This window comes from Perna viridis, chromosome 7 (assembly GCF_037379345.1).
Source record: "Perna viridis isolate PV_CMFRI_1.1 ecotype Kerala chromosome 7, ASM3737934v1, whole genome shotgun sequence".
Taxonomy (NCBI): Eukaryota; Metazoa; Mollusca; class Bivalvia; order Mytilida; family Mytilidae; genus Perna; species Perna viridis.
In genome coordinates, this window is record NC_142451.1 from 21,971,727 (window position 1) to 21,999,554 (window position 27,828).

Consider the following 27,828-nt stretch of genomic DNA (forward strand, 5'->3'; position numbering starts at 1 on the left):
AAAAAGCGAAACTATTCCGAAACTGCGTCGGAAAAAAATCCAACATTAACACTCAAGTACGTTTATAATTGATGCAAACCTGATATGATCGGGAAATCCGCATTTATATGTACATACGATCATTTAGTAAACACAAGGAAGAGCTCCAATGCTGCAATCAACTAACATGAACTCCTATTAGACGATAGAACATACATTCAGAATTTGTCAAAAATATCAAATCTTACATTTATATGTGATCCGTACAACACAATTTTTGTTGTTATACATGTATATAATTTCTAACACAAGAATCAGTGAGATTTTTTTTTCTTCGTCATTTTGTATCTTGATGGGCTAAAGTAATCTTGTTGAAAAACGGTCATGCTTGTCCTATACATTTATCTGAAATAGAAGGTATTTGGATTTTTTTTTTAATTTTTGCAGCTTAATGCGAGTAAAACTTCTGATGAACATAATAATTTACCAAATGACCTTCATCAAAATGCGTGGGTCTAAACAAAATAGAGTCGTTGTCAAACCTATCACCTCCACTTAAGAAAATATATCGAACATTTACAAAATAGGTCAGTGATATTAATAAATCGCTTTAATGTAATGCTTTGTCGTGGTAAGGACGTAAGGGTTTCGGAATGATAACTCGGATGTGTCCAATGTAACTATATAACATATTTTTCTAACCTCAATCACGTTACATCCGAATACCATTGCCATATATATGATCTCCTTAATTCGTTTTGTAGACATGCACTCTGTTCGAGATTACTTTCTCTGTTACTGCATATGAATATAACGAGAATGGATATGGTAAACATGTCAAAGACACAACAACCCCACCGGGATTAGGTAAATCGCCAATTTTAATGAGAAATTGATGTCGTGAAAATTAACTTCCTTGTTCTACGTTATATAGAAGGAACAGTCCTTCTGCTACTAGTTTTATGTGTTAGATGCTACTCTCTTTAAACTAATTATCTTTTATATATGTTTCGCAGCTGTCATGGTTTACATGCTTTTAAAATGTGGTGAGTTATAAAGGAACAACTTTCCCAATTCCTTTGGATATAATTGAAATCTGGTATCCTTGATAACCCAGAATGATTTTTTTCAAGAAATCTTACTTTATTTCGGATTGTACCTGAAAAAAAGTTGAAATGAAAAAGAAAACTAATTGGTGTTCTTTTTCATCTCAGAAAAAACACAAATTCCAACAAAATGAACACTTATCAAAACTAAGAAGAATGAGAAACAAGGCCACTAAGCACTACCAGTAGTACTACATTTCAAAAGTCATGCTATGGTGCAAAAATATACAAACTTTTTTACTGCACTTACTGAACTTACGTATGCAATGATGCACAATTTGATTCGAGATGAACGCGAACTCCAGGGTTAAGACATTAATCAAGACTTTATAAAACAAATATTGATGACACACTGGTACAGATAAGGTGTTACCCAAGATAAATTTTGACAGTTCGCCGAAGGTTACCCATTGCAGATTGTTCGTATTTTAACCCAATGATCAATATTATATGATGTAGGTTTGACCTATTCACTATTTTGGAACACATAAAAGCAGTGGGAATATGCACAATTCCGTAGTTTTTCTGATTTTTGTTTGTTCTTTGTTCCGATATTCAGGTAGGTAAATGAATTAGAATGCTAGCGATGTAATTAGAATTAAAAATGATAATTTGAGTGCTGGAATATAAAAACAACACAAAAATAATTCGGAATGATAAAACAAAAAGCACTCTGAAATAAAAAAAAATTATATATAGCGAAATCTTTATTTATTTATTTTTTTTTGCCTGTGTATAGGTCATTCAGCTGAATTATAACAGGTATTTACTAGCTACACCTTAATTACCAAAACGGAATGTAAATATTTTTCGACAACTTATCATATTATTTTAGAGAAAGCTTTTATAAACTCATAAACCCTAACTTGGGTGCCACAAGTTACGACATGAATTCGTTTCTTTCTTTTGAAATAACTATCAAACTAGCAACATCGACTTGCTTTTTCATTAAACATTTTCTGACTAATTGATGAGAGCAAGATAAAAACAACAACAAGAAAAGCAAACAAACAGTAAAAAACTTAAAATTGAATGAAAAGTAAGATGATTTATTTCATACAAAGAGACTACTTAGGCCTGCAAGTTTTAGTCTTAAGCCGTCTTTGTGTTCATAGCCAATTGTGAGCTAATTTATAAAAAATCAAAAATAAAAAAAAACAAAAACAAAAAAAACAAAAAACACGGGCGACTGTAAAGGTATTTCAGATGAAAGGATGTTTTTTTAAGCTTTTCTATGTTCGCGTGTTGGTGACCTCTTGTATCGTCTTGGAACTTCACACCCGAATTAAGGATATGCTCTACGTTGGGCGCGCAGTAGCAATATTTCAAATAAAATTCACTGTTGATATATTTAAAGACTTAGTGTGTTCATATTTTTTTAACTAGCTTCACTGGATGTTGATTAATCATGGCGGAGACAGTCCTTCCGTTAATTCTTATAACACATTAATAGTCTATCATCGATTTGAGCTTAGAGCTGTTGATTTATGAATGCTAGTGTTATTATACCGCGTCTACTACCGCATAACTCAAATAGTCGTAAAAGTCAGTAATTTGGATTTGTGAAAAAAATAAAATAAAACGTCTAAAATTATTTTCTGAGTATTTCCCATAAAACTACTAATTCCGATTCTTGTATTCGAATGGTATTTATATTCCTTATATTCCACAAATGGCCCTTATTGTTAATTATAAGTACATCGTTTGTTACTCGGAATATTTTGGTTTTATTTGTTTAACTTATTGTTTTTCCGACGCAGTCAACATAGTTTCGCTTTTTAACCTTTGACCTTAAAGACGTTCTTCCATGCAAACGCAAGTCACCTGATCACAATTCTGTTTCCCAATTAGCCAAATACTGATAACTTAAAATATAACTAAAATGATAAAACAAAAGAAAAGATAGAAATTCACAAATTTGCGAACAATGAACCTTTGAACCATTTATTGTGTAAAATCACCTGCCTGATTTTTAGAATTTTTGTACTGAATGTATATTCACGCTTTTTAACTATGTAGCATTCCATTAACTGAGTAATTATCAACAATAATGACCAATGCTTCCGGGAACACGAACCTTGTACAAACTGGTCATTTAAAATTGTTTCAAGATGTTTATTCAGCTATCACCAAATACGTACTCCTAATTGCCGTGCTATGATTGTCATGTTTAGTTAGTCTGATGGGTTGTCCTATTCCATTCCAGAATCGACGTGAAATTAAAGAAACACTTAGTGTATTGAGATGTTTATAAAAACTAGAAGCTAATCATTTTATAAAATTTCGACGAGCCTGGCATGTTATCACCATACCATCGCTTATGTTTGTGTTCTGTTGATAAAATACAAACAAACAAAAGCGAAAGTGCGAGACAGATGTTAGAAATGAGAGGCTGGTCCCTTCAAATATTTTTTAACGTATCCTAGTCGATATTAGTTCACTTTTATACTAACATAGAGGTGTTGGAAGATAAAAAAAAACACTCTTGTACACCATCTTTAAACAGTTAAACTATGCTTGCTCCTAAGTACTGTATTAATAATTTTATATTAGTTATGTAAGAGGTTTTCATCTACCGATGCGTTCAATGTGAAATCTTCCCCAAAAGAAGGAATTTGTGAAATGATACAAGTTTCTCATTGTTGAAAATACTACGTTTGATTTAAAATCCTAAAAATTACATGTATATTCTTTTATTAACTTAAATATACGACGTCGGGTTTGCGCATATTTATTCTAGGTATGTCCAATCATGAGAACTCGTGTAGTACTCGTTAATGACAATCCATACTTAGTAATGATGAATTTTGATAACCATTTTAATTTACCTCTGTATGGTTCTAGTTGATTATTGCAAAAACGATACAGGTATCAATTTCATTTCTCCCTGTCAACATTCTGCTGTTAATTATATATTCATGGTTGCTATCTTATATTACTGTATGCCTGACAGTACAATCATCGTACTTCTGTACTACAGTCGTCGGGAATGATTTTCATATTATAAATAACTATTCATTTAGTGGTTTACTTTTTCGATAGTAATATATCTGCGAAAGTAATATCCAGATTTTTTCATCGGGACTGGAGAAATAGTAGATACAAATAGATCAATAATAGGCTGGAGGAAAAAACGTTTCTCTCATGACATATTTTAATTGTTAACTTGCGGGACATCTCTAACAGAACGACCGTTGGTTTGTTTAGTCACTGGCTTAGAATGGGGAAAGTTGATTGAAAAGTCGGACCGAGTTCAGATTGAACACAATAGATGAGTCATAGTCATATTACTTCTCTCGTATCATGCCGGATTTGACATCACCGCTCTGCGTTTATGATGAATTCCGGATGCCCACTTATTTACTATTTTTGTTTTATGTGTCTAACGTCTGATATATACCTTTGTAATGCATATGGTTCCGGGTTATTTGTCGCTTCATTTTCGGTTATTTAGATTTCACCACGTGGATTTCACCTTGCAGTCATCAGTGTTTTCTACCTTCAACTTTTCATGGACCATTCTTTTTCCTTCCATTTTTAAAGTACTCCTCCGTCTAAGAATCAGGCAAAATGTATATAAGTTGTGGCACATGAAGGAAAAAATAGCACAGAGATTTTATCATTAACCAAGTATTTATACCCGTTAAATGTTTGTAAAATTTCCCTTTTTAAGATATTGATAGGTCCAATTTAGTTGAAATTCACTTTAGAAAAATGGTGGGAAAATTTTTCCTCACCTTTTTCTTATATAAGCAGTCAAAAAAATATCTACGTCACAGATGCTTCAGGATAAATTTAAATAACTTTTCACTTGTTTTTTAGATGTATTGAATATATTTGAGGAAAAAAGACACACTGAGAAATATGATGTGCCACCCATTACCTGATTCTTACACAGAATGGTACTTAAATAACAGCATTCACTTATCTTCCGATCTTTGGTACATATTGAACCTGTTCACTTGTTTGTACTGGCGATCATAAAAGGCCACGCATACCAAAGTATATAATTATGTTTTGATTAACTCGTGCGCATGATGATTACTATGGTAACAAAAAAGGGATAATCTGCTACAGGATGTACATCTTGAAATTCTTTGGAAATGTTCATGTCATCGAAAATTCCCCATTTGTGTTGTTACTTGATCACTACAAAATTTTAAACTAATACATATTTTCAGGCCTAATCAATGACAAGGAGAAGTTTTAGTAAATTCTGTTTGAAAAAATAACAATCTTGGCATTTTTGTCTATTTAATGTAATACAAAATTTTTCCCTTTCAAAGACAAATATGAGAAGTAAGCACAAACAGGGAGAAGTTTTTGCCCGTTTCTCCCTCTAGATTAGGCCCTGACATTTTCTCTTATATCGACAAATAATAATGTAAAGCAATTTTATGAGAAGTAACTAAAACGATTAGTAATATTCAACCAATAAGTAATTATGAAAACAAAATGTAAGGATATGATAAAAATATGAAAGAAGTATTGAAATAATTTAAAAATATACAAATTATGGAATTCATAATTGAACTTAGAATTGAAAGCGACGTTCCAAATAGGCTAAGTTACAAATTTAATGGCTAATAAAAAAAAATGCACCATTGGACCTCGGTTAATTAAAAATACTTTGAGTCATATATAGATAAGCACGTGCCGTCTTTAAACGGGTCGTGTTAAGTTAGCTGGTGCAATTAGTGGGATAAATGCTATCAGCATTGTTTATAAAAACAAATCCTCCTCTTGTGTCAAATAACTAAGAAAACCTGCATAACATCCATCAATATTTACCCAACACGAACTTATTTTTGTATTTCTAATTAAAGGTACAATAACAATTTCCGTCAACATTTTGGAATTTCCGTCAAAATCACTGCAATACTATGGAAACCATGAAAATATTGCATGATGATTAGTTGTATGTAAATATTTTTGCGTAGTTAATCACTTACATTTAAGGCATTATGTTCAAAAGCAAAGCAATGTATATTTTGTACATTACGTAAAAGGAAGGAGTTATTACGTAATGTAAATCATCTGAGGAAAATATAGCTGTATAACAAAATTCGTCAAGCTCCACACAGCGACAGTCGTTTGTTTCCTTTCTTACTATATGTACGGCTATTATTAACCCATCCAAATAAATATAAAATGATGCCCTTTATTTGATGTTTCTCAAAGAGTTGAGAAACGTTTGGACCAGAATCACGAGAGGTCCGAGAGTATAGACCTGAGCGTCAGCGCAACAGCTCAGCCGCCAGATAGTAGGGCATTTTCTGACCGAGTTCTTCGGTCATGTATCCGTAAGGTTTCGCTTAGCCACCGACAATTGTTGTTTATTTACCAACAGCGGGTACTGACAGACTCTCGACAAGGGGCGGTAGGGCGAGAACTACAAGGGACGTCCAAACCGTACAACACCCAACCAATCGTTATCATAGAAAATACAAAGAACAGTTGTTGGATAAAGAAGATAAATTCTAAGGCAACGACGAACGGAGCCGAAACTGAAATTCGGATGTCAATGAACAAAATCTTAACAGAAACAAAGAACCAAAAAAAAAATAAGTAGCTAAAAGCAACCTTATAATAATAAACAACTCATTGAGCAGCCTGCAATAAAAAGCGGAAAGCTTGGACCAGGAATTCTGTTGTTATCTTAAACGAAATTCATTGTTTTAAAATCGTTTACAATAGTAAAAAAAAATACCTACAAGATATGAATAAGTCGTCAATTTTATACTAAGCAAATGTCTTTTTTTTTCAATTTATGAAGCTCTGTGAATTTACAGTTTTTCGATAATCTATTTCAGTATCAACTTTCTGCGATTACAGAATCATATCTACAAGCCCAGGTGACGTAGTTTTGACTGCGTCCAGTGAGTTTGGTGCTCCAATAAAGACGCAGATTCACGGTGCATCAAGAGGTGTCTTGAACTACACCCAGTTTACGTCAGCTGACGGAAAAACATACCATGGGGCATGGACAGCTGCCGTCAATAATGATAAACAGTATATCCAAGTAAATAGACATAAAGTTTTATCCTTCTCCATACTTACTTACGTGTGTTGGTTTTCTTTTTTTTACCATATTAAAGTTGTTGCTTTTTATATAATGCTTTCAACCAATACTTCAGTAAATTGCACTGGTTGATGAAAACACATGCAAATAGAGAACCACCGAATCAGAAAGCTTGTAACAATTCAAATTGAATTATAATAAAAATAAATACCAGTATGTGTGACATCAACGATTCAACAAGGCAGTATGTATTCTTTACTAAGATAAAGAATAATTTGGCCATTTCGGGACATTATACATATATATTGCCTAATTGATACTTATAGCCTGACATTAAATTCTCTTTTAACACAGATACAACTGAAAAAGGATTACAAAATAACTGGGGTTATAACACAAGGACGGAACGGATGCTGCCAGCAGTGGGTAACCAAATACGAGGTTTTCTATGGACAAGATTGTAACAGCTTCAAACTACTGGACAGTGGCAATGGATCTGTAAGAATTATAAAGGGATATGATGTAAAACACAAATTGAATGTCGGTTGATGAAGAATATGTAGCAAAACCTGTCTTAACCAAATCTCTTCAGAGTGAATAATTTGCCTGGTTAAGATAGTTTTTTTTTTTGGTTAATATACTAGATTTAATAATTGATTGATTGATTGATTGTTGGGGGTTTAACGTCCGAGCAGCAATATTTCAGCTATATTCAGACGAAAATGGATGATAAATGGACATGAAATGGGATGATAAAATGAAAAATGGGATGGGACACAAGGACAATGGGGTCGACAAATTTTGATTGCCACTGGAAATAGGGAGAGGTGGGTATGGTCGGGCAATTTAGCCTCCTGTGGCGGAGCCCTATGGTTCATACTCCGGGAGTATACTACAGTAGGGTTCTGTGGTGCGAGGAACGTGGCATCTTTCCCAACACAGTGCACCCCTATGGTTTGCGGTCAGGTTTTCCGTATTACAGCCTGACAACCCCAGCGTGTAACACACCAGGGGTACCCCATTCCACCACCTGGGGCACACAACCCAGTTGCTCTGTGGGCAGAGCGCCCTAGCCCCCGGCTAAGGTTCTGAGCACTATTTAGTCCCCTTTTACGACAAGCTTAGCGCTGCTGCAGACCTATTCTTTTGACACCCGGACCTGCACGGGTCTACTAGATTTAAAATACATTGAAAATGATATGAATTATTTTCCGAAGATGTCTAGTTTAGACAGGATACTGCTTTATTTAGTGTTCGATAAAGACAGGATTAACTGTATTTTGATTTTAAAATTTCTGTATAACTTACAAAACAGTCGTGTACATGTTTTTTTTTAATAATTTCTGTGTCCACTCAATAATTGTTTCTTTGGTATTTCAGAATTTTTGACATAATTGTCATTATTTGTTGTTCAGGTTGTGTATACTATAGTTTGGTATCACTTTTTTTCGGAAAAAACGTGAATCTTAGAAAATCAAAATTACATATGTACACGCAGTTTCCGCGTGATATTCTGTCCACTCACGTTATATCGGTAAATTTCCTTCCATGAAGACGCCGACAAACATGGTTAACAGTTACAATTTAAGCTTCAATTTTCCACTCTATGAATAATGGGTGCATTATTAATTTTACGTGGTACTCGTTCAAGTAAGATTAATTGATTATTCGTGTTAACCCTTTAACCCTTTAGCATAAGTTCTATAAATTTCAGATTTTTAAAGGCAATACGGACGAAGATACTATGGTTACAAATATGTTCCCGATACCTGTGACTGCGGGATGTGTTCGAATCGTTCCAAAAGAGTGGAATGGTCAGATTTCGATGAGATGTGATATCATTGGCTGTCAAGCCCTAACGACGCCTTCGACAACGACAATTTCGTCTACCACTGTGATCACTTCAACAACACCTAAGACTACAACGTCATCAAACAGACCTATTATTCAAAAGACATTCTTACCAGGTAATTTGTAGAAAAGAATTTGTCAAAATAAACAATGAAAAACCTGTCCCTTAAAACGATCAATGGAACTTTATTATACCCTTTACTGCCTCCATATATGAAAAAGTGTTTTTCATTAAACAAACCAATACTGGTATGTCAGATGTATGTCAGATATCATAGTTTGTTGTTCACATTTATCTTTTCTCTAATTGATGCATTTTGACGTACTTTCATATCGATAGTGACCACTTTAATATAAGAATCATTCTCAGTAAATTGCAATCTCCAGGTGCCTGTAGCAGTAACCTCTTGGCTGGCAACACCAATACAACTTCTACTATCACTGCATCTAGCATCAAAGATAAGGGGAGTGTGCTGGTCAGCTATGACCCAAAGAAGGCTTTTCTATTCTCAAAAGAAGATACAAACCACTCACAAACCAGATACATGGGTGGATGGAGCCCAAGCACATCAGACAAAAACTCGTTCATACAAGTAAGTAATATCAGTCAACTCAACAAGAGTAAAGAGAAATCATAACGTTCCAACATTTGAAGATACATATTGTGGAATGCCTTTCTAGACGAAACAGAGCTTTCTCAGGGAATTGAATATTTGCTGCTCATTTACATCAAGTTTCGAGTCAAACGCCAATCATTTTTTTCTAATGTAATACCATTTAATTATTGTACATGTTTTTTTTATATATTTACAGTCAGTGTACGTTATCAACACTCCCAATATTATTTGCTTTATTGAGTTTGGGACGATTTTGTACTTTGTTTTCTGCACGTATCTGGCGTCGTCTTTGTCTCCTGCTTTGACTTTCAAATTTAAAATCATAGCGTGATGTTTACGCTTTAAGAACACCGACCTTTCAAAAATGGAAATATTTGCTTAACCGTCATATTTGCTCATATTTATCATTGACACTAGAGCAAAATTTTCTCCACAAAAAGCCGGCTAATGAGACATTGATTTCATGCCCGATCTGAATAAATCGCACATGATCAAGACATATGTAGTTTCCAACTCAAGAAGAAAATATTCGTGCACTCGATTTGTTTTCATAACATATTTTAATCACTTTTCATGCAACGTGTTGGCGTTTATATCTACCGTAATAAACCACAGTTTTGACCTTAGACTATTTTCACTCATGTGCAGTGCAAATAGGTCATTTTAGTTTTATCGTTTAACCAAAAAGATATTGTACTTATTGTACTGATTAATTATTTGTAAACAAAAAATATTCAAATTTACCAATTCACTTATTTTTCCTTACTCTTATAGTAAAAATTGAAGTAGTTTCTGGCTGATGTTTGTAGGTCATGACCAAGCATACCAATCAAAAACTGCCGGTTAAGCGAATCATTATGGCATATGATACAAAAATAGTACTTTTTCTCCCTACTTTTAGATGAATATTTCAAACCATTACTTCAAATCATATATGTAAAATGTGACTATTTAGACATAATGGTCAATAACTTACCAACATTGCAGATAAATTGTTGTGAGAATCAGTTCTACACCCCACGAGGTTTGCATTATTGTTTTTTCCCATGCATGGAGACATCTCATCATAGATAAAATACAACACACCACCTGCTCCACTTTTATACGAAGTTAAGGCTGTTATTTTGGGAAACAACTAGTTTCTGACAAAAGAGTGAAGAACTCGATTATATTTTATTCCATTTTCTTTGTCTGTCATGATTGCTTCTTTAAATTCTAAAGTAAAAGTGTCAAACTAAACTCTGAATAAACTGATGACCTGTCCAAAAACATTCACTTATAAACCTGTATAAACCAAGATGCCTTGATCAATTGAATAAATTCCTTCACACTCAAAGATGTTCAGTTTAGACAAGATTCACTCTAATTGTGTTGACAATATCATTTCAATGGAACAAGTAAATTGTTATTTTCTAGATCGATGCTCAATGGATGATAGTGACCCCTAAAAAACAAAACAAAACAAAACTAAACTAAACTACGAAACAAAACTAAACTAAACTAAACTAAACAAACAGACAAAAAAAACAACAACAACAAAACCTACAAAAAAAGCAAAAAAACAAAACAAAACAAACAAACAAACAAACAAAAAACAAAAATCAAAATAAACAATATAAAAAAAACGATTTAGCTACGCTTTGCAACCTGAATAATCTGACCCCCAAGCGTGTTTTTTACCCTTATTTCCAGGGTACATCTTTCAAATATATAATGCCATTTTATTTTTTTTAGAACTTGAAACAAAACTATTCATTTTCATTTGATTTTGTCTGGAATGTGAGACACTTTTGTTTCTTACATCAATTATTTTGAAAGATAGTGACTTTAAGAGATGCAAGATTCTAATAAAACTCCAACCAAGAACAGCTGATGCTCAGATATAGGAAACCTTATCATCTCCAAAACGGTTTCTTCATAAAATATATCAAGACGAGACGAGAAAGGAAACCATGTACCAAATAAATTCCACAAATAATTTCTCAAACATGTGTAAATTCTTTAAGCAGTCTGTTGTCATTTCCTTTTGTATATTCAGTTAACTACGACTATCATAACAGTTTTCTAGAAAATATTAATTTACAAGTTATTTGAGGAAAGAAAAAAAAGACTCAATCACGTGGTGCACGCTTTAAAACCTTAAAACAGGTTATTTTCAAATGTACATCTAGGGTATTGAGTATTCTTTAATTAATTTATTATAGTGTTAAACATGTAACGAGCGGATCATCAATGGACAAAGACGTCACAGTCATAAAATCAAATACAGTTTATGCTATGAGAGAGTATTACTTATGAAATTAAAATTACTTTTAATATCTCTTGCAATTACTCGTAAGTATTGAAACTTTGCTGTACCCTTGTCGTCTAAGATTCTGATATATTTTTGTCTTCCCATTGGTCGTGCGATTGTTTTATCATTTTTTTTAAAGTCACTTTTGAGAACAATTGAATCTTAATTATTATTCAGTCTTGAAGTGGTGTATTTATATTTTCTGACAGAGTGAGTTTTGTTTTCTGAAGAAGAAGGTGTATCGTAAACGAGATATTTTCCTGCAGCTTATAGAGGACTTATATTTTTCTCTTCTTTTCTTGATTTGACTTTTCCTCCCATTTGCTTTGGTAATGACCCTTAAAAACAATCAACCAAACTCACAAACAAGCAAAAACAAAAAAATAAAAACCATTCGACAGCAGCATTATCATCACCAAAAAAGTAAAACAATAACGAATCTAGTATAATTGAGAAGGTTATTATAAAAAAATCTTTCAACAACAAAATATTTCAAAATGTCTATGATGAAATGCATAAAATCTATATACGAATTCAATTGGTGCAAAATAAAATTAGGGATGAAATCTCTATTTAGGTAGAATTTGCAGACCCCACTGTTGTACGTGGTATCGTAACTCAAGGCAAAAATGGATGCTGTGATAAGTGGGTCAAAAAATATAAAGTTTTCTACAGCGCTGACTGTAAAACATGGACGGCTTCGGGTGGTGGTGCAGGTCAGGTAAGTTATACAGCTGTTATAAAGAATTTGTTCTAATAAAAGATGTTACTAAATATATTTCCAACTGATTCAAGATTAAGACAGATGTAAAAAGTTAAAACAACAAAAAGCTTATTGAAAAGAAATACAACTTAAGAAAGAAAATACGATATTCATGTCACTGTACATATAGATAATTCAGACCATCATCAATCATTTGACACAGTCAAATATTCATTTACCACATTTTTGCGAGCAATGACTAAAATTTAAACCGTTGGTAATTAGAATCTTAAGCATTAAATGGCATGTACATACCAATCACTAATTTTTTATATAGTGTAAAATCTAAACAAGTGGATATTCTACCGTAAAAAAGCATATTAGTTGACTGCAGCCCAGCTGATTAGAGTGATTTAAGCAGGTAGACCTAGGGTAAGGGACATAACTCATGAAATCAGTGATATGTTTGTATTATATTCAATTTCACCAAAGCCTCTCAAGCTTTCGTTTGAAGCAGAATAAAATGAATCCAAGTTAATTAGATGCTTATATACGATTTATGTAAAATACTGAATACAAACGTTCCAGTAATTTTTAAGAGTTGTGTCCCTTACCGTAGGTCTATCTCCTTAAACAATATGGAATCATAAAAGAATAAATGGTTAAAATATCGGCAAAACATATCCAAACGTCAGCAGTGGGATGATTTCAAATACGTCAAAATCTAAAAACATGGCCTAAACGTGAGCACATGAAACATAGATGATCTACATACACATTGTCGCGAACCGAATAAATACTGAACATAAGGGAAACAAGACGGCACACAATACAAACTAAAAAGCTAGCAATATGAACTCCAGCAAAAAACCGGTAGTGACATCAGGTGCTCTGAATGTGTATAAATTTGAACACATTTAGTTTTTGTGTCTTCAGATATTTTCTGCGAATACTGATAAAGATACACCAAAAATCCAGATTCTTTTCTGTCCTCGTGCAGTCAAATGTATAAGAATTCAGCCAACAGAATGGAACAATGAGATAGGCATGCGATTCGAGTTAATTGGTTGTCCTATCGCAAAAGGCGGAGTCCCGGGTTTGAATGTTTCTTATAACAACCAAGTGAATCATGCAACACAGCCGCTTTTGACTTCACCTCCGACAACCCCATCTACTACAGCAAAGCATGTTTCAGGCGCTAGCACAGGTATTTAATATCATAATCAGAATCAGTTAATATACATACTTGTTTTGAATACTTGTTGAATACAACTAATATTTTTGATATGAACTTCCTACATATTTGATTTTAATGCTGCTGGTAAGAGGTTACTCCTCCACACGTGTACAGCTTATCAAAAGTTACAATATATAAAACTGGTATATTTTGTATTTTAATGGAAATGTCAACTGCATTTCTGACAAATGTTTTCTGAGAATTGTTTTTCGAACGACGTTGGTTGTTTTTTTTTTTCAACTTTAATTACCGAAAACGACATGTTTGTACTAGCTTTTTAAGTTACAATACACTCACGCTAAAATATTTGACTTAATAAAAAAAAAAGTTGTTGCAAAATGGACATTAGAATCACTTTAATGTTGAATCATCCTATTCAGTATAAGATATAAAATACATACAGATTTAATAGTTTTCGTTCAGCAAACGTATAAAGGTATTAACAAAACAATTAAAAAATGTATATAGTTCGAAATACATCATTTTTCAAAAGATGAGTCACGACTTATGCATTATTATGTCAACTCTACCTGAAAGTGAGAGATTCATGATAATTGTTGCATTACTATTTTTATGGGAAGACATTTTTGTTGTCCAGTCCGTCTATTCGTTACACTATTGTATGAGATAGGACATGAATGAAATGTTGTAGTGCATATTACCAGGAAATTATGATAAACAGAATTTTGTTGGCGTTATACCCCTTTTAACTTCCAAACGTGGGATACATGCGTTTTTGAAGGCAAAATAAAACTTCAATTCATCACTGCTGTTGTTTCAAGTGATAACCTATTAATATAAAACTAGCAAAAATAAGAAAAGTTGCATGAAACGGTTTATACAAATATTGTATATCAATCACTATGATTCGACACAAATTTTAACTTTTATAACTGATTAATAAAAGATCAAATTTTGAAATTAACAAGATAATGACAGATTATGTTTTCAAAGACATATTCATTTATTCTTTATCGAGGACAAAACTGCAATCAGAGTCTTTTTGCGCACCTTCCATACAAAAGCAGTAAAATTGTAATGACTTCAAGCACTGAACTTAAGCAAAGTGATCCAAGTCATGATTATAGTGCCGATAGAGGGCGCCTTCATGCCACTGACACGCTAGGAGTAAATAAACAACTTCATGGTGGTTGGTCAGCAGCAACTCTTGATACGAACCAGTTTTTACAAGTATGTTTATTAGTATCATAAACCTTGCAGAAAAAAAAAACACATCACGGAATATTGACGGGGGTAGGGGTAGACGATTTCTTCGGAACAAAATAATAATTTTCACTACTTTAGGGGTTAATTTTTTTCACATACATTGAATCAACTTGATAATTATATGTATAATTCAATTCAGTGTGATTAGAAAGATAATAGCATATGGTTTTTCTCTCAATTTAAAAAAAAATATTTATTTTCAAAAAATTTTGAGTCAAAATATTTATTTCAAAATTATTCATACTCCACCACCCTCAAAATCAATTGGTCACCTCATTATGCTCCGTTCTTACATTGTGACATTTGGTTATCGCTTCTATGGCTGTGAAAGTTACCTCCAAACTTATTTGTTAATTAAATTATAACCCAATTATCCTTGAGCTTTATAAACCGTTTTCTCTTAAAATCGACACAGGATTATAAAAAATGAACATTTAAGAAGAAATGGCAGGAGCCTAATTACTGATCAAATAATTTCTGAACCACTGCCAAGAGATCAAATAATTCATTACATTTCGACATAGACGTCAACTGCGAGTCGTTTTATACTTGAGTTTGTAGAAATAAATAAGTGCTCGCTAATATTTAGCAGATTCTTTTGAAATAATTAAGGCTTATGTTCATCAATAGAAACTAAAATCAAACCCAATACGTATTTTAAAATATTCAAGATAACAATACTATTATTTAATAAAATTACTTTTTTGACGGCAAACTTATGATAATATAATAAAATCCTATCAATATAAAATCAAAATAATTGATGATATTTTCTCTTGCTTATATGCTTAATGGATAACCACATATATTTGCAAATTTGATAAGGAGTTATGAATTTGATTTGCTACACAGTTACAATTGGGCTACATCAAGCACCAAAACATTTATTCATCGGTGCACCTGGGTCCATCCTACTAGTTTTTAGTGGAGTCCGGATTGCTCTTTTAGTTTATTTTCTTATACGTTTTATTTTGGTTATATTAAATAACATATTTGTGTTCTCCCTATATAGTCTTTTATCCTTGGAATATATTTTTGTCTACCGTACGAAACTTGGCTCCTTGATAACTCTTTTCGTGGCCACTTTTTAACAGGAGAAAAATTATTGTCTTAGTTTAAGTTTACTCTATAGACCCTAACGTGATAATCACGGGGAAGTCAGTGAACATGCTCAGATAACACTTCCACGAGGAAAAGTCTATTGTTCACTCCAAGTCCTACCTCGCGGAAATATATGTCACGCATGCTCATCGAATATCCCCAGTTACCACAAAAGGGCTGATTGGTTACATTTATATCCCCTTTTTCTGTTTCTGTATTGCACTTTCATATAATATTTGTTTACATAACTTTAACTAAACGTAGACTGCATAACATTGATAATTTCAGGTGAAATTACCACATATCTCTACAGTTACTGGCATAATAACTCAAGGAAAAGATGGACCGGGTAAGGAATGGGTAACAAAATACAGAGTGTTATACAGCGATGATTGCAAGCAGTGGCACATGGTTAATCCTGTCGGTGGAGGGGTTAGTGTTAGTCTAGCAGATAGAGAGAAAATGTGATTCAAAAGATCAAAATAATTACTTGTTGTCATAGATACAATTAAGATCTAAAGCTACATAACTCTGTTTATTGCAAACACGATCTCTCTTTGATGTGCATACCTAAATTAATATCCATTTTAAGGGAACTAAATTCTGAAACTATAATTATGTAGAGAGATTAGAAGTTTCTGATTATCGATTTAATGTCTTATGAAACTCGAGAAGGAACTACGTTATGTTTGTTAGATCCTGTAATTCCAGAACTACTTGGATGATAAAAGTACAATGTACTTTATAAGAAAGGAAGAAGTCATCCAAACGTTAACCTCTGAATGAATTCGTAACACTATTTAGTCATTTTCTGACTGAATGGAATGATTCCAAATATATAAATTGTAGATATATATTTTCATATTCTTTTGTGAATGTTTAAGGCATTAGTTTTAAGCAATAAGAAACCTACATACAAAACTGAAGTTTGTCATATTTTACGCTTAGTAACAACAACACTGAATTAATTCAAAATGACTCTCAACGAATATGCTATTTTTATTTCTCGAATAATTGAAATGAAGCCCTTAATTGTGTCCAGGTTTATTTTACAAAGTTGATGCATGTCTTCTGCGATAGAGTACAATTCTATATTTATTACTACAGTATATTCCTTGTTCTTTAGAAAGATCCATAATAGTTCAAGAACCTTATGGATCAGTAGATCACTTTACAGGATGTGTTTTTCAGTCTGTAACTAGTCCGTTTACGGCTACCAAGTATCTAATATAAGAAGTTCCGAACTGATCAAATTTAGGGAGTAGTCCAAATGAATAGCAAAAAGGAAACTTCGTATAACAAATGGCATTATCAGGGTGAAAACAGCAAATTTCATACCTAATCTTTGGGAAGTTAGGGAGATATATAAAGTTACTCTTCTTGGTTTTGTATACATAGAGATGAGACTATTTACATTTCATGTGGCCAAAATCCTCGAGTCGTCGATATCTTCTCAATGCATCCGTATATGCCAGAGACTGTACTTTTATTTGTCACTATTGTACAATAGGTTTACGTCTTTCATTTATTGTGATATCAGGACTTCAGTCTTTCATGAAAACGAATAATTTGGTCAAGTTATGTCCTTTGATAAAATATATATTTGTTCCAGAGCTTCAGAGGAAATTCTGATGAGTCAACTGAAGTGCTAAACATGTTCAGCCGTGAGGTGCAAGCTTTGTGTATCAAGATAAATCCTTCAGTATGGAACAACCACATATCTCTCAGAATGGACTTAATAGGTTGCTTTAGTTTAAACAGCCACATGCCATCTGTTTCAAATTTAGCTATACCTACTACACAAGCATTCAAAAATCCGACGTTACCAGCTTCGACTGTCAGTAAATCTGCATCATCCACCAAACAACAAGTTTCATATTGTCATAATTCTTTGATTAATAACAAAACACTTGGTTCAGAAGTTAACTTGACTGCATCAAGTACTTTTCACAATCCAACTATACAATCGATGCCGGAAAGAGCACTTCTGGATACTAGTAAAATATTTCTTCAACAAGGTACAATGCTTGGTGGATGGTCACCTGCTGGAAATGGCCAAAACTACATTCAGGTATGAAATTGTTTTGTTTTATCTCAAATAGGATTGTTTTTGTTTTTGCTTCCTCTCGAATTTGCCTTGTTGAGAAAATGGCTGGCTTTATATGCCCCGGAAAATGGTATGCTCTATGTTTTGTCATATATCTACAATATATCTACAATATCTATACTTGCTACTCCAAGTTGTCAAAATTGTTCACACATAGTTTAAAGTGTCTAACAGATGAATAATTTGAACAAATGTTGTCTATTAATTTACAGACTCACCACCAACCTGCTTTCAATTACATCACGATCAATTTTGTCTTCTCAGGCGTCGTTTTCTGACGTGCAGATGATTCAAAGTGTAATTACCCAAGGAATGGACAAATCTCTACAATGGGTTACAAAGTTTTCTATTTACTACAGTGAAGATTGTATTAACTGGCAACAGCTTAGAAACCCTAAGGTAATGTTATGTTAAACTCAAATCCAATGAATGCTATCATATGTGCAAGGGAAATCTTTTGATACAGGATTCGAATGAAAGAGATCCAGAGATAACAACTAAAAGAAAATAGACATACACAACAAAGAACATGGAAAAACAAACTTAACACACTCATAGAAACTAACCGGGCTCCACTTAAATGTGAGCACTGATATGGTGCACTGGTATGATTAGCGTTCCCTGTTTCTTTTTCTTTTTTTTTTTGAGATCAGTTGCTCGTAAAATGTCACATCCAGAGTAAACAAGAGGAAAACTAAGCAAAATTAACCATTCGGTTAAAATGCAGACGGACCATAACGACCTACGATGATTATGACCATATAACTTTTGTAGTGGTGACTTTAATCTTGTATTTAAAACACAACGCTGTTCCAGAAGACATGTTTTAAAGAACCTTACATGTTTTGAAAATTAAGCGTATATTCTACAAGCTTTGGCATAAGGTATGCTGTAGACTTGTTTCAACGAGTAACTTCTTACGTCTTATCAGTATTTGAACAGAATACTTAGGAGGTTCAAATACAAAGTCCTTTAATGATATGTTAAATCGTTTCCCAATATTCATTACGGGAAAAGAACCTCAATGTCATAGCGATATTTCGAATTTGTACTAAAATAAATAAATCGGTAAATAATATGTTACAACTGGTTCCGGTAAGACAGCTCTAGCTACCGGAATGGTGAATATTTACCGGATCATATTATCATAAAACATAACAATCACATAAATATTGCACATTTTGGTATGTTGTACACACGTTTCAAGGGGTAACTTTTCATCAGGAGCCTTTTTATACAAATACTTGAGTCGTACTCCATCTAAGAATCATGCAAAATATTATTCATGGTTGGAAAGCCTACATATTTTTTATTTTTTGATAAATTTGTTTAAAATGCTTAAGTAAACAGATAGTAACATGTGGTATTTCATATAACCCCTGTTCATGAGAGATACCTAATTTATATAGAATGTACTGTAGAATTCAAAATTAAGGGAGATATGCTGTAAGTGACAATAAAATACAATAGAAAAATATTTAGCCTTTTTGGAAGTATGCTAAGACTGCTACTTGATAAGTTACAGTTTCAGGTTCGCAGTTGGAATCCAAATTCAGAAAGGAAAGAATTCATTGCGTTTGTCGTATTGTTTAGTCATGTTTTTTTTCCTGTCCATTGATCTCTAAAGTAAGAAGATATGAACCTGACTTTATAGTGTCTCACCAACCTTTATCGCATGTTATAACATATGTCATTGCTTAAATTTAGCAAATAAATTCTCACAGGAGAGCATGACAAATAAATCCTGTATCTGTTAGTTGCTGTCAACGCAATATGTGAACTTTAACGGTTTTGATATTTAACATGTAAATTTAGATTCTTAGATCAAATCCATATGTTGTTGTTAAGTACGAAATACCTTAGTCATAATTGTTTGTAAAGAAATTGTAAGGTATCAGTCTTGTATTGAATACTCTTTAGCGGATATACGTCAAAATATGGAGGCTAAAATATAGTGCACATCTTATTTATAATTTTTTTTATTTGCCTTTTTCTACCTTTTGCATTTTTCATCAAAAGTACATGGTAAATAACAAGCTTTGACATAAACACTTGTTTTTCAGGATAAACAGTATGTTCAGGAGAAATAATGCTTCAGACATAAGGTCTATTTTATGAACTCAAATAAAGATTGAAAGTAGGAAATATCTGTTTCCTTTTCTATTTTGAGCAAGATTACTTTTAACATATCATTACGTTTGTTGAAGCATGTGGCAAATATGTCTGGATAAAAAAAACACATGTAATCTGAAAATTTCGTAAGAAATTTACGACAGTTGCATGGAGACTTAGTGACACTAAGTTCCGATACAACGTTCTTAAATTTCTCACGAAATTTTCATTACAAACTATAATAAAGTATCTCAACGTACTTCTCAAAGTTTTTTTTCTACTAGCTGTCGCCTAATTAAGTCTGGATTAATTGAAAAACCATACATTCTGAAACACTATAACTATAACTGAAAAGATCCAAATGATTTAAATGCAGTGTCTATAAACACAGCTTGTTGATTGCATATGTCAACTCGACGGAAAAAAGTTTATATCCTTTGCATTATTGCATTGCATTATTGCCTATGTTATCACCCTGAGACATTTTTATTTCGAACCGAGGGACGATATAAACTGAGGACTGGAAAATATTAAGATTACTTTTAACATATGTCTGGATAAAAAAAATCTGTAATCTGAAAATGGCGTATTCCACACATTTTCAATACCAGTAATTTAAAGGCTAGTAGATAGAGTGAGTGGTCTATTTGATCTTACCGCCTTAAATTATCTATCTCGTGCTTGTGTCGTGATACTTAAAACATAATCAGCAATTTGTCCTGACAATTCATGTTAAATTGACTGTTTCGTCGCCTATATACAGAAAAGGGTCTCACTATGTTTGATGTCAGTAAATCTCACGAGAGAGACGGTGCCATGTTATATACCCTGCTTAACCTTTTTATGCCTTGAGGGGAACATAACATACTTTTATTAGCATATGCAAAATTGGTTGTTTTTTTTATAATATATGTCATAAATACAGAGATGTATTACTTAGTTACAGTTATTGAGTTGTAATGTTGAGTAAATCATTTCCAAAAAAATCCATATTCGAATTATACTGGTCTGTATTTTTAACACCAAAGAAGCGAAATATTTCATACAATATTTGATTAAAAGAAGTTGAATTATTTCGCCCTTTTAGATCTTTTAAAATGTTAATGTAACTAAATGTATTCTTTTGCAGGAATTTCAGGCCAACAACGATGACAATACTAAAGTCCATAATAAATTAGGTTGCCCGATTTTTGCAAAGTGCATTAGAATTTATCCGACAGGTTTTCATAACTATACAGGGCTTCGATTTGATCTAATTGGATGTAACATCAAAGGTAGACTTCTTGACAGTGATATCATTTACGACTCCGGAAGCGATTTTAACTAGAAACAATCACGGTTATCGTTGTTCATTGAACTATCATAACGTATACAATTATGCTCAATCTATTAGTGGATATAAAAGAGGCATTCAAAGCTGCGGAACAAAAACTGAAAACAAAAGAATTGAAGATAAAACATATACCAACAAGAAAAAACAAACAACATTTATAAACTTAACAAAAATAAATGTAAAAGACTAAATAATACCAAAGAACACAGAACATATATGTTGTATGGGAAAGCTTTCTCTCTTCTCACAAACAATTATAGATATTACATAGATACATTAATTGATTTATATAATTCAGATATTCAGAAATAATGGACTCCAGAGGACAAGCTGATAAGACATTACACATACGGAAAACACTAAAGTAGATAAAAACAAGCACAAACAAAATGAAAAGAGTAAAACAAAAAATACAAATACACAGAAAACCAAAGAAGAGTACTCCGATTTTTCGTTAGTAATGATTGGTCACTTATTTTCACTGGTTATTCGTTTTAAATCGGAATGAGCTTACGATAAAATAATTTTCATAGAGAGAATTTAATAAATAAACAGCAATCCTAACAATTTTTCCAAGGGGAAATTGGTAGGCCCATCAGTTAAAAAACCAATTGCAAGACAAACGCACAATATGTTTCTGTCATTTTAATGCTACAGGCCATGTTTGCTGTTAGTATCAATACAATTTATTTTAAAATAACGTTTAATATATCAGTGTAATGCGTACATACCAAAATTTGTTCGGCATGAAATGGTATTCAAAACTTGTTTTGTTTGATGCTTTTGTCTTAAATTTCAGATAACAAGAATTCCGCGATTGGCTTAAAAAATCCTTCAACAACAGTACCGACGTTATCATCTGTGTCAACCACACAAAATTCAATTTCATCGACAATATCACCTTCACCTTCACCGATAAGCGTTTCAACTAAAACTACACAGGCAACATCGTCTGTACCTTTTTCACCGACAAAGTCAACACCGAAAACGTCAATGACATCATCAATAGTGACATCGTCAACAACAAAAGCAACTAAATTTTTCACCTCTACAGTGACAACGCCATCTTCAACAATATCAGTGACAACTCCAACAACATCAAAAACAACACTTTCAACAACAAAAACTCCTACTCATATTACTCACAACGTACTTCCGACTGGCAAAGCATCAAACTATAATTCTAAGGATCCTATAGATTGCAAAAGAGCTTTACTAATGTTTACATGTTTACATCCTATAGTAAGAAGGCATTGTTTTTATTCCTGTAATCCAAAACAAGCAGTTATCTCAGCAATTTTTAGTAGCACTTCATCACCTGTGTCAGCTAGTTCCTCTATTACTCAGTCAAGGGGGCAAGTCAATAGTGTACACTATTCTAGTGCTATGTCTTTGGCATCTTCGCAAACACCGTCTATCGTATCGTCAGTATTGACACAGTATTCTCCTTTAGTGTCTTCTCAACAGTTAGTAATTCAGTCTCATACATCGCATGGTTTTTCAACACCTTTGTCACCGTCTTATTCTACAATCGCTATGAAATCATACTCACCCAGTCAATCTACTTCACTACCCGTAAAACCGTCAGCCAGTGCACCTACAACGCACCAATCTACTATCACATTGTCAGCGACCCCATCTTCTCTAATTCAAACGTCATCATCTATACCGAGTATGACTTCTTCTACTATGATCGTAACTACACCATTGCATCATTCCCATATAGTCTTACCTACTGGACAAGCATCAATATACAGTCCTCTTGATCCTTTAGACTGTAAACGTTCACTGTTGAAGTTTTCATGTAGCTTATCAATTATTGCCAAGCACTGCCCAAACTCTTGTTCTAAATCTTCAAGCATCGTCATCTCATATTCTCCTAGTTCAAGCGTGGTAGCTTCAGCTCAAAGCTCAAAACCTACAAACAGTATCAGTAATGTTGCTTCTAGTTCGAGTATACACACAAGTTCCAAACCTTTCAATAGTATAAGCTCTAGTTTATTTGTACCAGTTCCTACTTCAAGCTTGTATACTTCAAACATGCTTAGCCGTAGTGTTTTTAGTACAAATATAAAATCTGGTAGTCCATATTTCACACAAACACACCCTTTGTCATCTTCTTCTACTTTTTCAGCCCAGCTTCTGTATATGTCGTCAGACAGACTGTCAAGATTAACTGCCCAAACCTTAACTTCAAACACAAACATACCTTCATTATCAATTAATTCAATTTCTACTTTGAACCAACAGCTATCTTCTACAAAACCTTTGATTTCACAGTTTTTCAGCTCTTCGCCTCACCAAAATACGGCATTATATTCGCGTCAAGCAGCATCTCAACTTTCGAATGTTCCAATAATCTCGAGTTCTTCCAATGCCCAGCCAAAAAGTAGCCATATCTCTTTATCTACTGTTTTGTCAACAAATGGGCCTGGAAGCATACTATCCTCTATCAGCAAGCCTCTATCTTCGCTTGCGCAACTAAAAGGTATATCCGTGTCTTATTCACTGAACTCTTTGCCTATTCAGACTACTGTTAGCAGCTCCAGTGTCTCATCTAATGTCATTTCTTCATCGCTATCAAAACCACGTTTGCCTTCATTTAGTTTCACTTCATCCAACGTTCAATCTGTATCATCAATTCTATCTTCCTCTCAAGTTGCTTCTACGAATAGCCTACCACCAACAACGTTTGGTGTGCCGTCTTCCTTAAGTAATTTGTTGTTGTCGAAAAACATTCAAACCTCACAAGTGGCCAGTTCTATGTCTTCGTCGTCTTACTCACAAAGAAATTTGATTACCAGTACCACATTGTCAACGCAATCTGGAGTTTTGGGATCACAATCATTCCACGGTATTTCACAAATATCTGGATTAGCGTCGCCTTCGTCAAGCGCTTCTGTCTCTACCCTTGTATCTGTTAGCTCTGATATTATCTCTTCTTTGTTGAATAGTTATTCAAATATATTACCAAGCTATGCAGTTTCAACAAATAGCGTGTCCGCTTCGACAATCAACACGCCATACATCAACACAAGGTCTTCTAAATCGTCACTAGTATCTGATCTCTCATCACCACTTATTTCAAATTTATCAACACTTCATTCTATTGCTCCCTCAACATATCCTACTTTATCACCCTCTGGAAAAAATCAGCCTTTCTTCTCAAGTTCTGCTAATGGGATGCTTAGTTCCCCCTCTATCAAACCGTCCACTTCTTCGCAAATTCAAAACGTACAATCTTCAATATTTAGTAGTTTAATTCCTAGCTCTGATGCTATGAACAGTGCAATTTCACCACATTTCAGCCAATCTTCTGTAATTCTACAGTCTTCAAATCCTTCAACAAGCTTGCTGTCTCTAAGTTCTGTTATCTCTACTACTAACCTTATATCAAATTTCCAATTGCCAACGACACTTTATAGTTACACGTCTGCTCCATCGACTTCAAGTACAAGTTCTTCTGGAATGAATAGCAAGTTGTTATCATCTTCGTTTTTCTCTTTGGTAAGTTCATCTTCAGTGCATTCATCTATGCAAATGCATGTGTCTTCTATGCAAAAGATATCAATTAAGCCCCTTTTTAATTCTGCTGTTGCTACGACTCAAGTTTCTACTGATATTAGTCCTTCAACCACTGCCACTCCATTTCCATCAATTTTGACAACTCAACTTTCCAATGTTATATCTTCTAAACCATCACTACTCCCCATTGCTTTATCTACTGATTCATATATTTCTTTATATCCTAGTCTTCAGCCTTCACAAAACCTTTATCTGTCGTCAGCACAACCTGGAATATCATCCTTATTTAGCAGCTTAACAAACTCAAGTCAATTTCCGTACACCTTGTCATTTTCATCTCACCTAGTCTCTCACTCTGCACCACCAAGTTCACATTCCTCTTCAATTAGTATTGCATCGAACAGCCTACTTACACCACCATCTAAGTCGTCTTTTTCTCACCCACTAAGTACTGGAATACCTTCTTCAACGGACTCCCTGACTTCCTTGTATGGATCAATTCTATCAACCAAACCAGCAGCTTATGCTTCTACCCCCCAACATATACCTCTGTCTGCTGCTGTACAACAACCCAGTGGTCAGCTGTCTGTTACTTGTGTTCCTATCTCGTCAATGTATGCGACACCATCAAGAAGCCTTATGACAGATAGTTTGCTTTTGATGGGCATATCAAGTGCCAGTATGTCAATGAGTATAGTACAAACACCCAGTAGCAATGTACAGTTTCAAACAAACTCCCCTTCAGTAAGTGGGATTTCATCGACTATGCTTGGATCATCACTGATTATAGCAAGTTCTTGCTATACTTTTACAGTTTTTCCAACAAGCGGTGTTAACGTCTACTTGAACTCTTCTCAAACTCTCTTAACATCAGCGTTACCAACCAGCTTTACTTCAGCAAATCAGATGTCAACATCAGTGGGAAATTTGGTTTCTAGTCCTTTTCCTACCAGACAAGTAACTTCAATGCAAACATCTTCGCTTCCTTCACAGACTACAACTACAAGATTGCCTGTGACACATGTAGTTATTCCAACCGGTGTGGCTGGAATTTATGACAACAGGGATCCAGTAGATTGTAGACGTTCTCTCACAATGTTTTCATGTACCAATCCAATTGTTGCAAGACATTGTCATTATTCATGCGCATCCCATCCCGCCAGTCGACCAGACATCTTTGCTGTTCCAAGAGGAAGTAGTGCTGGGAAAGGTAAAAAATAAAAAGACAGATGTATGTAATCAAAGCAATTCTGACAACGATTTTATTTCTCTTCCGTTTATATGATCTAGCAAGAATGCGAACGTCAACTAGCATATTACATTAAAACAAATCAAATTCACATTAAAAGATATTTACTCAATATTTACCGATTATAATTATCTTTCAAAAACCCTTAAGTTTGTTTATGTGGCTGATTTTTAATATTTAACAACTTTTTATTACAATTGTTCACCATACACTACATACTACATGGCGAAGATGGACTTTATCTATATGTTACTTTCAAGCGGATAAAAAAAAAGAAACACCTTATGATTCTTCATTTATTAATATCTTATGTTCCGCTCTGGTTTTCAACTGTTATTTTGTTTCAACATTTATTTTCAGCCAACAGAGATCTTGTAAATGGATGATTAAGTGCAAGTGAATAGTTAGGTTGTGAAAATGTAAATGGAGATTGAACTAGAAACATTTCAATCTGTGATGTAAAAATTCTAGAAATATACGAATCCACATATTTACTTGTTAAGGCTTCCTTTTTTGTTTTTTCAACATATGTGAAAATATATGATACCCTCGATTTGCACTTTACTGTTTATGAACATATATCTCTACAGTAAATAATAAAAAAATATATTTATTGTTTATATCTAGAGACACCCCTGTTCGTTACTACAACACAGTTGTTGGTGAAACACGTCCAAGAAAAACTGATTAAAAATGTTGAATCTTTGCGCAATTCTTACATAAAAACCAGTCTTTACTTTAAAAAAAAATACATTGATGATGTGATATGTATATTACAGTAGTTCTCGCAAATGAAATCACGCTTAGAGGCATATTGTCAAAGTGTCAAAGTTCCCATAGATATCACAAACGTAATAATCACAAGCCTGTTATACTCGGGAAAATGCGTACAACTGCAAATATTATTCAGATTCATTTTAATGATTATTTATCAAAAATATATTACGGTTGCATTATCTCACTGTTTATCATGTTACTTCCTTTGAGAAAATATATCTTCTCTTAACTACAAATGACCCGTTGAGTGGTTATATTGCAATAGTTACAAAACTGGAAATAAATAATTCATTCAGTTATATAACAACACATCGCTAAAAATAAATATGCGAATTTTAGACATATAAAGGTCAATTATTAAATAATACGAAAAGAAGTATTACTCTTATGTTGTTTTTTAAATAACACCTTATTTCCGTACAAAATAATTTAAGCAACAAATTGTATTTATTTTATTTGTTTTATTTTTTCATTATAATTTGTGTACCATATTTACTGTCCTTCGAAAACACATATCAGTAAAAAATCGATAAATACACACACATATATATAGTGTTCGGTAATTTTGTTATTACTCTTATTTACCCTT

General features: G+C 33.3%; 1 protein-coding gene across 1 annotated transcript; it reads left to right on the plus strand.

The window, feature by feature from the left end:
• Positions 1 to 1,498: 1,498 nt before the first annotated feature.
• Positions 1,499 to 27,234, plus strand: LOC148611794 (uncharacterized). Its single transcript, XM_088592686.1, has 14 exons — positions 1,499 to 1,644; positions 6,899 to 7,107; positions 7,462 to 7,605; positions 8,822 to 9,074; positions 9,346 to 9,551; positions 12,446 to 12,589; positions 13,508 to 13,778; positions 14,788 to 14,999; positions 16,425 to 16,568; positions 17,749 to 18,207; positions 18,508 to 18,642; positions 21,485 to 21,629; positions 22,488 to 26,423; positions 26,823 to 27,234. The coding sequence occupies exons 1-14, from the start codon at positions 1,590 to 1,592 to the stop codon at positions 26,846 to 26,848; spliced, it is 6,339 nt and encodes a 2,112-aa protein (XP_088448812.1). The 5' UTR covers positions 1,499 to 1,589; the 3' UTR covers positions 26,849 to 27,234.
• Positions 27,235 to 27,828: the final 594 nt, after the last annotated feature.